We start from the raw sequence: 13,453 nt of genomic DNA, 5'->3' as shown, positions 1-13,453 counted from the left end.
CAAAACCTGCAGGCTGAGAGAGCCCTCCCTGCTCTGAGAGGATCGGTGCTTTTTCAACGCAGACTTACAAAACTAAAATACAAAGAGAGCCCAGGGTCAGAGGAAGGGGAGGAAGAGGCTTGTGTGGCAGAGAGAGTCGCTGCAGTTGGAAATGCTGTTTGCAGCAGCACAGGTGACACTGCTGGTCCTGCTGAGGACGGGAGGCAGGCAGAGCTCAGCACTGGCAGTGTCAGAGCACAGCCCCTGCAGAGCCTCCGTGCTGTGTCCCGGGGTCCTTTGCTGGCAGATTTACACATGCACTTCCTGAACCAGAAATTATCTCAACACTCGGTAGTTTAAGACCATAGAAGTTTGAAATATAAGTATTTATTTTTTTTTTTAAATCTTGAAACTGAAAGCTTCTATTTAGAAAATAAGGTCCTCTATGTCCTTCTGATAAGCTTCTGAAAGAGACAGTGGATTGTGGGGAATTTTTTAAGGAACAAGCCATGGGGTATAATGATATAAGGTAGTCAGACAACACTGCACCACATAGTTTAAAATGATATATAGCTTTAAATGAAACCATCTGTTCTGCCATGACAGAATTATTTACCATAACAGCAAATAATTTCCACAAAGGTGGGCAGAAGGAAAGCTTTTAATGTGAAACCTTCTCCAGGATAATGTTGTTTTTTTCTCACCATATCCCTTTACTTCTTATATCCTCTTTGGGCTCCAATCTACCTCACGACTGCCACCCTCAGCCTGGAAAAGCAGTGCTTTGCAGCTGACTAACATCCCTGCTGTGGTGCTCAGTGTGCTGGTGCTCAGCAGAGCTGCTGACAGGCTGGGAGCAGCGGTGCTGTGAGGCACAGCAGCAAGGGCGGGCAGGGGGCACTTCCCTGCGCCCCCCTGCCCTTCATGACGCTGCTGATAAATCCTGACAGGGGCTGGCACCGAGGGGACCAACTGCTGTGCAGCCACCTGAGCCTCATGGCATGCTGAGGGACTCTGGGCACCCTGGCAGACACCCTTCCAGCCAGGCACGGGCTGCTCTTCACCCTGTGGTGCTAAAAGCAGGGTGACCCACGCAGTGAGCACTTGGAGCCATACACAGTAGCCACAACTGCATTATTTTATAGCATAAAGCTATAGCAACCGTGTTCAAAGGAGGGCAATACACAATTTTAAATTTTCCTTTCTGCCTTTTGTTTTAAAGAAGAAATGAGGATATGTTAAAAACATCAAAAATGCATCTGCCTTGATTCCCCACAAGCAGAGTATTCTGTTCCATATACGTAAATGGTAAAATTACCCCCATTTCCTTAAGAGTCCTAAAGTGCTACAGGTATTTACACACTAACAAAGACTCTTCTATGTTAACAAGAGATTTCAATAATGTAGAGAACTGCACAGAGGTGGCTGGCAGAGAACAAAGAACGCAGATGCAGAGTAACAACTAACACATGGGAATTTTACCACATACAGAAAAAATTACAAATGACTTTTAGCAAATGCTGAAGTGAAAGATTTTCTGGCAAGAATGCCATTTAACAGCAAATTGTTTCCTCCTGAAAATGGATTCCCATTGTAACAGCTTCAAGTTAACTGTTTTAACAATGCATGCCAAGCTAACTTGCAAATAACTCATATTTGCTAACACCTGAATTAGATGCTATAACTGTCAATGCAATTCAGTCTTTTCACAGAATCGATTAGGCTGGAAAAGACCTCCAAGATCAAGTCCAAACTATACCAAACACCACCATGTCAACTAGAGCAAGTATCATGTCCAGCCTTTTCTTAAACAGCTCCTGGGATGGTGACTCCACCACCTCCCTGGGTAGTCCATTGCAATGTCTAATCATTTCTCTGAAGAAATTCCCACAAATGTCCGAGCTGAGACAGCCAGCCTGAGACTGTACTCTGGTTCTGTCACCAGTTTCCTGGGAGACCAGCCTGACCCTACACCCTCCTTTCAGGGAGCTGCAAAGAGAGCTAAGGTCACCCCTGGGCCCCCCATTCTCCAGGCTAAACAACCCCAGCTCCTTCAGCTGTTCCTCACAGGATTTTCCCTCCTGACCCTTCAGCAGCTCTGCTGCCCTGCACTGCGGGGCCCACAGCTGGACACAGCACTCAAAGTGCCTCACCAGTGCCAGGGACTCTTGGGCATATTTTTAGTATTTTCACTTGAATATGCAAGGAAAGTCATCAACCATGAACTTACGGTTTTATATACAAAAGTGAATTTGTTCTAGAACTCCTAGAACAGATAAGGAGCCTTTCAGAGGTAAGTGTAAACACTGAGTAATTTGTTTACTTTTCAGTTTGGAGAATCAAGCATATAGAGACTAATTTTTCTATAATAAGACATTCTTTCTAGGCACAACAATAACCCAAGGCCAAGGTCTACAAATAGGTGTCCTTATGATCGACTTCAAGTAACACTTCCTCCAGCATCATTTAAATAATGGTTTCAAAAAGTTCTTTTCCTTGCTCTGGATCTCAAATAACACGTGAAGCCTTTGTAATTTTTAATAACTGGTATTTCCGAGCCCATCTCCCCGCTGGGAGTGAGCGCTGCTCCCGCACGGCCCCGCTCCCGGCTGATTAACTGTGAAAACCGTGTCGGGGGAAATAAAACCAAAACAGGGCGATATTTCTGACTAACCAGCAGCGGGGATCCCGGCGGTGCCGCTATGAAGAGCGAGGAGCTCGGCGGTGTGCGGGGCTGCCCCTCAGGGCATCGGGCATGTTCCAGGTGCTGGGATACACCGCTACAGAGCCCATTAATTACCTCCTTCAGTCGTGTCTTAACCGGGTAAGGATCACCGCTGGCAACACCTGTCGGCGTTCCTTTGCTTCCCATCCCAGGCCCGGGGTCCCGCCGCGCTGTGGGACACTCGGGCGCTGCCCCGGCCCCGCCGGCGCTCGCTGCTCCCACACCCTGCTCGGGGCGAGGCGGGCGGAGCTGCGGCCAAAGGGCTGCAGGTGAGCCACAGCAGGGCTCAAGGACACCAACTGAGACTTACCAGGAGCACCGGGCTGATGGCAAAGCAAAGTGCTGCTGTTCTGCAGAGGAAAGGGGCAACCGCTCCCCCTATGGCACCACCTGGCGCTGGGGGCAGGTGCAGCCCGTCATTCACCCGCAGAGCACACACTGGCTCCGAGGAGCTGCAGCCAACTGTAGCACGATGTTTATTGAAGGTATTGATTCACACATTATTAGGAACACATGATCACTTTAGAAAGGTTATCAGAAATACAAATACATTGTCATGTCAGACGTAAACCACCATCTGGTCTGCTTTTGTACATGCTAAATGTATTTTTTTTTCCTAGATTTGTCCATAGGTATGGTTAGCAGCCCTCTTCCTTTTGGCAGAGTATGCTGTACAGACTGACCTGGTCCAGCACTGGTATTCAAAAATAGAAATCATAGTGAAGTTTAAAAATAAATAAATAAATAAATAAAAGACATGTGAACCTCCACAGTGAACCTCCTATCCTAAAGCTCTGTTCGAGTCTGGCAAGCTAAGCTGGAAGCTGATCTTATGGCAAAAAGTAGAATACAATGGAAGCCTCCTCCAAGAAGAGAAAATGTACAGCTTTTATTAAGTGTTACAGATAACCAGAGTATGCTTTAATAGTCACTGTATGGACCAAAAGAGATATACAATTAACGTGAACATACTATATTACGGAACTGTATTACCCACAAAAAATTAAAAAGACTTTACCAGACCAAGAGACTGCTTAGATCTGGTAATTTCAAGAGGATTTTTTATTTGTTTACAAACATTCTTGTTATATAATCTGCAATTCTAGAGCTGAGGCACTACAGCACAGGCATCAAAAATCTCAAGAAAATTCCCAGTTTTTATATATCCCATGACTAAAACTTCTTTAAAAATCATTTCCATACAACTTCAGTCTCAATCTCTTAAGCCTCTTAAATTTCTTTTAAATTGCTGGATATCAAAAAACACTAACGTATTTTCTCCTGAGGATAATTAGCCCCCAAATTATTTTTAAAGTACACCTGAAATACATTGATAATTTACAAACATGTTTCAGGGTTAAATGATTCATAAGTGCATGAGTCTTTGGTAAATAATAACTACTCTCTTCTTTACCCAGTTAAAAAACTTAATTATTTTTAAATCTAGATTAACTGATTTGTTTAATAATGATTTCTCTAATGAATAAGGCTCACATGGCACAATGCTGAGTGGGATGAATGGCTTTATGTATCAAAACCTGAAAGATGTTTCAGGCTAAAAATCCTCTTAATACTAGGTTCCTGCCCTGGCTCATTTTGGTTTTGTGCTGTTCAGCCAGTCTCAGGAATCTAGATCTGAATGAGAACTTTCTAATGAATAAGATTTCCAACATTTAAAGGTGTCAGCAATCTAGAAAATACTGTCCATTGCAAAGATACATTCTACAGTAGGTACTGGATTGCATGCTAAAAACTACAACAAACCAATTAATTTAAGTTTGAAATAATACATTACAGCTGCAGTATTTCCTACAAATGTCTGCTTTACCACTTATGCAGTGTAACAGAAAAACTATGCACTATGCATGCGTGTGGAGCTGAGGATGACTGCTTGCTCTCAAAGGAAACCTAAAGGCACAGGATATAGGTAATGTGAATGAAAACCTGGAAACAAACATTGGCTTCCATTTTATTATGAGAATCCAATTAGGAAGTGAATGCCTAAACTGATATTTTAATGTTTGTGTACCAGATGCCTTCGCTTTGGCTAAAAGATACTATATCATGTCCTTTAAGAAAAACAGCATTATTAAATAGATCTTGTCATTTCAGAGGAGAAATAAAAAATATGTCTGCTTTAGGTTTGGCTTACAGAGTTTTGGGGATTATTTTAAACATGTCCAAGAACTGATCAGATTTTTTCTGATAATTGTTACAGTTTTACTGTTCTACTAGAGTTTTTTAATTATCTGTTTTGTTAAAGGATAAATTACATTTGAGACAATAAATAATATAATTTACAATAAATAATTTTCAAGTCAAAGAGTTGTACTTACAAAATAATGTAATACTGTAATATAATCTTCAAGAACAATTCCATTTTATATATTCTGCAGCAAAAATAACATTTCTAGTAGGAAGGAATTACTTATAAACCTAGCAAGATCTACACATTCACATGTGTGTGTAAACAACTTAATAAGGTTTATTATGTTCCCAGAAAAGCTATGCTTTTAGAGTAGGTTTTCAGCTAAATTTTATTATAATATGATGGTAGGAAATATATAACAGTGCTTATGTTTGGCTCCATCACAAGTTAAAAAAAAAAAGAAATTGAGTGCTATTATTTACAAACAGCCATTTTCCTTTTACTTCACAAGTGACTGTATCTGTGTGTGAACAAAATGTTAGGGCGAGGCATTCCAGATGAACTGCAGCTAAGTTTGGATGAGGATGATTTCAGGATGAACAGGGTAGGTCTTGGCAATAAATACCTAGAAAGGATATGAAAAATACAGCAAAGTTTACAGACAAAGCAACATTCAAGAGCAAAAGAATTAGTTGTTAAGGTGCCAGACTTTATAATTGCTGTGTGCAGAAAACTCAGTACAGTAAATGCTATTTATGAAACACAGAGGGCAATAGGCAAAAACTAACTCAGAAAAGGAATCTAAACACTGTTGTAAGAGGATCAAAAACCTTTCCAGTGCTTTATGATTCAAGCCATGAAATAAATAAACAATGGAATCCTGTGTAAACAACAGAATCCTGTTTAATTTAAACTGGGCAAAAATTGCAGATGACATTAACCATTTTAAAAAAAGTTGGATCATAAATAAAAACTGATTAGAGTCCAAAAGAGATTTTCAGATTTGGTTTCCAGCTCTAATCCTCTAAGAATAGACATGTTATCATCATTACTCTAGTAAAGGAAGAAATGAACCTAGTAATTCACATCAGGGAGTATTTACCTTTTAAATACAGGAAATTCTATAGCTATTATTTAATCTAATAATACAAACAGTCTTTTATCATATGCCTAATATTAATTGCTAAATATTTTCATTCTGTAATTACCTAAAAGTTAATTGTGAAGTCAATTAATTGTGCAAAAAAAACCATCCATACTAAATCAGAATTTCAAAATTAATTTTGTCAATGTTAGAATGGATTAATACAACATATTGTATAAATTATTACTTAAAAATTGTTGTGCAATTCTAGTCAATCATACTGACTAATGATAAGCAACTTAAAAGACTGGTCAGACTGATCTCATGGATACAAACAGGGGCACTGTGTCAAGGGGAGATAATCTATATAAGTGTAGACACGTGCTTTGTTTAAGCTTGAGAAAAACCTTATCACCAATATATTTTTTAAAGAATTTGTGAAAAAGTAAAGTCTGATTTGGAATGGGTTGGTGGTGATGACAGTTCACAGTTACCAGACCAAATCGACCTTTGCTTGGTGATACAGTAAAAAACTCTCATACTTCCCAGAGAAGATGCTGTGACCAATAAGGTCATTTAGCAAACTGTAAGGACCTAGTGATAGATTTATTTTATTTTTATTTTGTAATACAGGTTAATTTATGACTTTTTACACAGTTTGATTTCAGCTAATTTTTTAAGAGACTTTGGTGTAGTTTTTGAGCAGTCCTATTGTTTTATTTACTTAATGTATTAACAGTTAAGAGAATTGAAAAACAATTTGAGAAGTTATTAAAGAACTCTGTAGCATTTTTCATTATCTTTTTATCTCTCCCTGTACAAATAAATTTTCCCAGCTAAAGAGTTATCTATCTGTAAACTGTGAAAGCTTTAGTTTCACAAACTTTCATTTCTTAAACACAAACAAAAAAAATTGGTTTGTGCTCAGAAAAAACAAAGTTCTTCAAATTAGATTTTATAAAGTCTTGAAAAAAAAGCCTTCTCATACATTTACTATATTATACTCTAATATTTTCTTGCACCACACAATTTTATGGACAGTCAGGAAAACTATTATTATTAGTGGAGATTCATTAAAAGCAGAAACCTAAATGAAAAGTGAATTGCTACTGTGGCTCTCCCATTTCTAGAAAAGTAGTTCATTACCCTTACAATTGTAAGCCATAATGGACAAAAGACTTTATTTCTATATGTGTATTTCACAAATTCAGAATATCATGATTAAATGGCATATTGCTGTATTCACTTCTAGATGAAACACTTATGGAGACTAATATAAAAACTGTAACTTTAATCAATCAGAGTGGTCCTGACAGTCCATTACTGATATTTAGGACATAGAGGCCTTAGGTTCCTCTAAGTCTATGAAATTTATGAATAACTTCCATTCAACATCCAAAGAAATACAGAAACTGGAGAAAGTTCTCTTGGACCATCTCTTTCATTGCATTCCAAATGCAAGCCTGTTAGCTGAGTACATTAGAGTAATCTGATCAGTTTGAATAGTTTGTGGTTGGTCATGATGTAAAATTTTCTGCAGTATTAACAGTAAAGGCAATAAAAACATTGAGATTTTCTAGTCTTAGTTAATCCAAATGACTTTACCATACTCCTGCTATAACTCAGTAAATGTGAATATTGAATATGACTGGTTTGTGGCTAAAACACTTCTACTTTTGCTGTGATCAAAAAAATTTAACTTCTGACTGGCTTTAAATTATGTTAGAGTGTCTTAAGATCCACATGTCAATAATGCATGGGTCCAGTGTATCAAATAACTAATCTGAGATATGTCAAGTAAGCAATTAAATCATAAAACAAGTTTAACAGATAATATATTAAAAATTTGTTTTTCACATAATACTTAACTCACAAAGCCCTCCTATGTAACAAATATATGTAAGATATTTTATATAAACAAAGCATTTGTAATTTTATATACACAATAATTAAAATGGGATAGAATTTTGATCCTAAGTAATTTAAAACTGACATTTAATTCTCTATATATGGCTGTTTAATTGCAAATTGTTGACTGCCACAGTTGGAGCATTCTCAGTAATCCCTGTACTGATAATATTATAACCCCTGTTGTATCCAGTTAGGGAACTAAACCAGCCAATGGAGAATCAGGTAAGTGCCAAATAATTCTTTTACTATATGATGCTGTTTTGCAAGGTTTGAAAATATATTTATGCTCCATAAGATGGAATAATAAAACTTTGATCCATAAGTTTTGGAAATCAACTTTGCAAAACTGTGCAATACAGTAAATGAGATGGCACTTACCTGACCCTTGGCTGGAGCTGTGCCCCTAGAGCATCCCACTGCCAATGTGAAGCCAGAAGTATCTGACATGTTAGGGTACCTCTAGGAATGCAAATCTGGAAACACTGACTTTGAGGGATCTGAGAAGGGGAAGAAAGGAGATTTTCAATTCACTTTATGGAAAGCCTCTGCTGCAGCTAGTTAGGCAGTAGGCAGTCAAGAGTTTAATAAGTGTACTTTCCCACAAGATGTGTATGTCCAGTTTTCTTTTGGTAGCACTTCATGACTGGGGTAGTGAGATTAGAATGACTGAAAATCAGGATCAAGGGAAATGTTGGGGAGTTTGCTGGGGTTTTTTTTTCTTAATTACAGAGGGAACCAAACTTAAAAGTATAGTGGTAGCAATCTGGACTAAAACCTGTTCTAGTACTGTCCTTTATATGTATAATTTAGGAGGAATATATTCAAATTTATACCTTGTGTCATCCCAGTGGTGGCTCATCCCAGTTGGGGATCCTCTTGAATCTGATGACTGTTTGTAAACCACCAGCAGGCAGTATTTACAAAGCTGTACTATTCGCTGGCAACACTGGAGCTGCTCAGGAGTCACTGCCTCTGAGCCTTTACTGAATATGGTTTCCCAAGAGCTCCTATTACAGAAAAAGAAACAAATTCATGGTCTCTGACACAAATTGCAATCTAAGAGCTTTACTGCTTTGTATCAGATGTAACAACAGAGGAACAAGAGAAAAAGCACAACCTTGCATGTGTACAGGAAAGGTTTATACTGTTTAACACAAATACTGGCAGATGCTGAGTCCAAAACACAAAGAAGTTAAACTTTATATGAGAAACGTTCACCACCATTTTTCACTTGGTTTGTTCCCTGAAGTGTTTACAGAGCCATGACTTAGGTTTAGCACATGAACAGTTACTTGTATACTTGTCTTATAAAAGGAATAACACAAAACACTTATTCTTTTTAACCACCAGAATGAAATTATGATGTTAAAGGAATTAATAAAAATAATCAATTATTTCCAATGCCCACCCTGCTGCATAATTATACTTTTAAGTAAATTATACTAAAAAACAAATATGAAATTAATTTGCAAGAGATTAGTATGCGCTGTGCTTCCTTATCCAACAAATTGCATGAAGAGAATCTCTCAGTTTAGTCATTCAAATACTGCTTTCTATTTCCTCTGGTCACATGGGGTTGTTTATCTACAACTAAGTGCAACTTGCAAAGAACATCTATAGAAAAATTCCTTTTGTTTTCTTAAGAAGCCATTTTTCTTTGGGAAAAAAAGCCACCAAGGCTCACCACAGCAATATAAACCAGGTGTCTTTCAGAACAGAAGACTACAATAAATAGTTCTTTGGATACACCTCAACATTCTTGCTTGTGCAAAATTCTTACCAAATTATAGATCATTCAATCTGTTTTAAAAGGCAATGTGGTGCTTATGAAGACTTTTTTGGACAAAATTATTATCCAGTAGCACAGATGGTTTGTAAGCTTGAGCTTTTTTTTTTATGTATGAAAGAAGCACTTCACAGAGCGAGGAAAATTTTCTTCATCTGGCTTCAACATAACATCCTTTAGCCTTGCCCACAGAGAACAGCAGTAGATTTCACAATGCCAGTGTAGAAACATCCTTAAAACAACATCACAGAACCAGCAAGCTCACTCCTGCCTAGCAAGATTTTTTTCAAACTGAGCTGCATTTCAATGTGAGGGTGATGAGACAGTGGCACAGGTTGCCCAGGGAGGCTGTGGATGCCCCAGCCCTGACAATGTTCAAAGCCAGGCTGGATAAGCCTTGAGCAACCTGGTCTAGTGGGAGGTGTCCCTGTCCATGGCTGGGGGCTGGGACTACATAATCTTTAAGGTCCACTCCAATCCCTTAACATTGCATGAGTCAATGATTCTAGGATGAGGATGGAATTGAGACCATTAATGACTAATGACTAAAGATAAGCTGTATTTATAGCTAACTTATTTTGTCAGCCTGGTTCCTCTATCTAGATGGCATGTTCCAGATGAAAACATTCAGTCCTACAGAATTTTCATTGCAAACATAAATTCTAATGATGCAAGCATTTGTCCTTAATTATTATTCATACAAGTATTGTTCGTATACATCAAAATAGTTTAATTTCATAAACTGAATAATCATAAATCATTTAGATTGGAAATGACCTCTTAAGATCATTGAGTCCACTACTGCTTTTCTTTAATATGCTTTTTCTAAGTTGTTTTCAGTCTGGGAACTGTCCACGTGTACTTTTACACAGAAATTAATCATTGTCTTCAGTCTTTCCTCATGAAGTCATGTTGGTAGAAAGTAGCAAGATGAAAGTCTAAGTATTACATTAATTCAAGATTCACATTGCTACACATAATTATAATTCACTTCATAAAACTCAGAAATCCTGTAGAAGAAACTTTCCTGCTAAATTCCTTAGGTTGTGGATTTTGTGGTAACTTTTCTGTATTTTTATATTTTTAGTGACAAATAATATATTGCAAGCTGCAACCATGGCTGACTATGAACTAGTGCTATATAGTTACCCTAATAACAAAAGCTGAGATTTGGAAACACACACATGAATTTTAATGAGCTTTCATATAAATGTGCCTGTGCAACCTCCTCCATGTGTTGGACAGATTCAGGTTACTCTCCATTACACTGCAATCAACAAGGATCAGAATTCTGTTTCCCAAGTTCCATTGGTTATGCTGAAATGTTAGCTTCTATAAATTAATAAGAAATCACAGACTCCTGACCAGATACAACAAAGAGCATTATAATGGATTGTGCAATGTGGTCAATTAGGTGTTATACTTTTTGTAACCATCTGAAGTCCACTGGTTCTTCTAGTTATCTTCTATTAGTTTTACTTGTTTATTATACAGTAAAACAAAAGGACCTTCATGAAACCATATACATCACCTTTTTTTCTCAGAGATTTTCTTTATTCTTTGTTTTCATTAAAATAGAACATACCTAGCAGAGATCTAACCAGCAAGAGGAAACCTTAAGGCCATTAGCTCCACTCCTCTCCCAAGACATCTATCTTACAAATATTGAGCGTACTACACTCCTTAATGTATTTTCATATAGTAATGTTTCTGAATCAGCATATTAATACCCCTTTCCCAACATGTTACTCCAGATTCTACACACGCCCTATGTTTATTCCAATCTGTTCTTTAAACTGGCACAATGAACTCTTAGGGAAGAGCAAAGAGAAGATGGCCTCTCTGCTACAGAGGTGCTGTCATGAGTTCTCAGTTGTATGTTATGGGGCAAGAAGGATGCTTGTAACTGAATAAACAACATACTGGCAAAGTGCAAAAGCCTTTTTGTTTTCATCCATGAATTTTATATTATCTGTAACGTATATTACACACAGAGTGATTGCTACACATACTGGATATTTATATATTACTTTTACAATATTTTTAGAATCTTTTATGTAACAACTCCTCTTATAAGGAACTGGGTCTTTGAATAGCTCCACTTAGAATATTTTATGGCAACAAAAGACCTGAGCTTGTACTCAAGACTTCACACACTTCTGCTAGCACAAAGAAAAGAAAAATTTGTAAAGAAACAGTTTGCACAACAACAAGCCTTCAGCAATAAGAAGATGATGGTAAAAGACTTGTTAATCTTTTGGACCCCTCAGATCCCTCTTCTTCTTGTTATCCATTTTCTTGGGAAACAATTAGCAAGGGTAATGTGCAAGTTCTCCACATATGATCAATGACTATATATGAACAAAATATTGACTTGATTCCTTTGTACATACAAAATCCAGCAGCATACTAATTGTTGTAGTTTCATTTTCAATACATCTCTTAGGACACCTTCTGCAAGCTAATAAAATCCCCTCCCGTTTTTTATAGATTTTATATACTAACAGAGAAAATGTCATTTTTGTATGCAATATATTTCATGTTGTATTCTAATTTTATTAATAAATTGGTGGGTGGGAAGAATTGTTTAATGCCCTTGATACAATCCCCCAAATCTGTATTTCAACCAATGCCTTTGATTTCAGGATATAGATTCTGAAGTGTAGGTTATTGAACTTATTTATATGTCCAGATCATTTCTTTGCTGTAGAAAACTTGTATTTGCTACCCAAACCAAAAACACCTGCTTACATGGACATTTCATACTCTGCATAAACTTAACTTTCTGCCAGTATGGGAAATAGTGAATGTAATCAAGCACAGAAATTTGAACTGTTTTTTAGTAAATCACAGAAGTGACATTGCACCTGGTGTGAGATGTCAGCTGCACTTTTGACTGAACTCTCCTTGTGACTCTGGAGCACAAACAGATACAATGATTTCTGTTGATGGCAAGTCCACCTTTCACTCAGTGGTCTGGTCTTAAAATCATGCACTATCCAGTAAAAGAGTTGACTTAGGGCTGAAATATTTTGACTATTAGATTTTTTCCTTAGATTATTACATTTGTAAATACATTACTAAATGTTTGACTCCATTTCTGAAAAGGTTGGCCTTGCTTGCTAGATTTAATTCCACTATATATCTTAAGGTGCTTTTAAAATAAGTCCATTGTATTACATCATTCTTGTGAATAAAAATGAGCAACAAAGTATGCCAGGGTTGATTGTGATTGTGAAGTTGTGAAGAAGAAGAAAAGAAGGTTCAGCTTACCCTGAATTACAGAAACAGTTCCACAGGCCTTGACCATGGCTCCAAAGCAAGCGATTGAATACACGGTTAAAAAGCCGGTAGAGATGTAAATTCTCAATGTCTGGAGCTTTCCAGACATGGTGTAGAACTGCACGGACACTTGTCCTGACTATATCCAAAACCTAGGAAAGAGCATTCCAAGTAAATCAAAGACATTCTGCAAAGCCAAAACCCCACAGATGGCTGATGCCATCCAGACAGCTATCCCTATACATATGACTGAATACATTCCTACAGAAGAGATCTGTCCATTAGCATTTATCAGCAAGGGCTGGAACATCACTAAACCTACATCTTCATTTTTCTAAGTTAATTTCCCTACCTTGCCTCCATCTTTCTGTTTAATTTACATCATTTACTTTAACAAAAATTATCTAGGTACAACAGAACAAGATGCTATGAAAGAACATATTCAAAACCCTCTGGTAACCACCAAAATACTTTTAAAGAAATTATGTAAAGTGATGCAACATGAAGCAGCTGTAAGTCCTCCCATACAAAAATCTC

General features: G+C 37.4%; 1 protein-coding gene and 1 long non-coding RNA gene across 5 annotated transcripts in view; one reads left to right on the top strand and one right to left on the bottom strand.

Annotated features, from left to right (window-relative positions):
• The first annotated feature begins 3,106 nt into the window (after positions 1 to 3,106).
• Positions 3,107 to 3,458, top strand: LOC306805702. The gene is made up of 2 exons (XR_013775273.1): positions 3,107 to 3,189; positions 3,325 to 3,458. It is a non-coding gene; the product is annotated as an uncharacterized lncRNA (long non-coding RNA).
• A 110-nt stretch (positions 3,459 to 3,568) lies between these two features.
• TTLL7 (tubulin tyrosine ligase like 7) overlaps positions 3,569 to 13,453 on the bottom strand; it is a 63,257-nt gene continuing 53,372 nt past the window's right edge. For 2 of the 4 annotated variants that reach the window (XM_079313745.1, XM_079313744.1), the window contains 3 exons: positions 12,908 to 13,068; positions 8,682 to 8,855; positions 3,569 to 5,478 (listed from right to left, as the gene is read on the bottom strand). In XM_079313745.1, coding sequence (XP_079169871.1) covers positions 5,358 to 5,478; positions 8,682 to 8,855; positions 12,908 to 13,068 — 456 coding nt within the window. In that variant the 3' untranslated portion in view covers positions 3,569 to 5,357. Of the gene's footprint in view, positions 5,479 to 8,226; positions 8,346 to 8,681; positions 8,856 to 12,907; positions 13,069 to 13,453 lie in introns of all 4 variants that reach the window. The other 2 variants (XR_013775272.1, XM_079313746.1) reach the window with 2 other exon arrangements.

The sequence above is a fragment of the Erithacus rubecula genome, assembly GCF_903797595.1.
Source record: "Erithacus rubecula genome assembly, chromosome: 10".
In the NCBI taxonomy this organism is placed as follows: domain Eukaryota; kingdom Metazoa; phylum Chordata; class Aves; order Passeriformes; family Muscicapidae; genus Erithacus; species Erithacus rubecula.
Note: the sequence above shows the minus strand (reverse complement) of the source record. Positions and strands in the feature narration are given on the sequence as shown.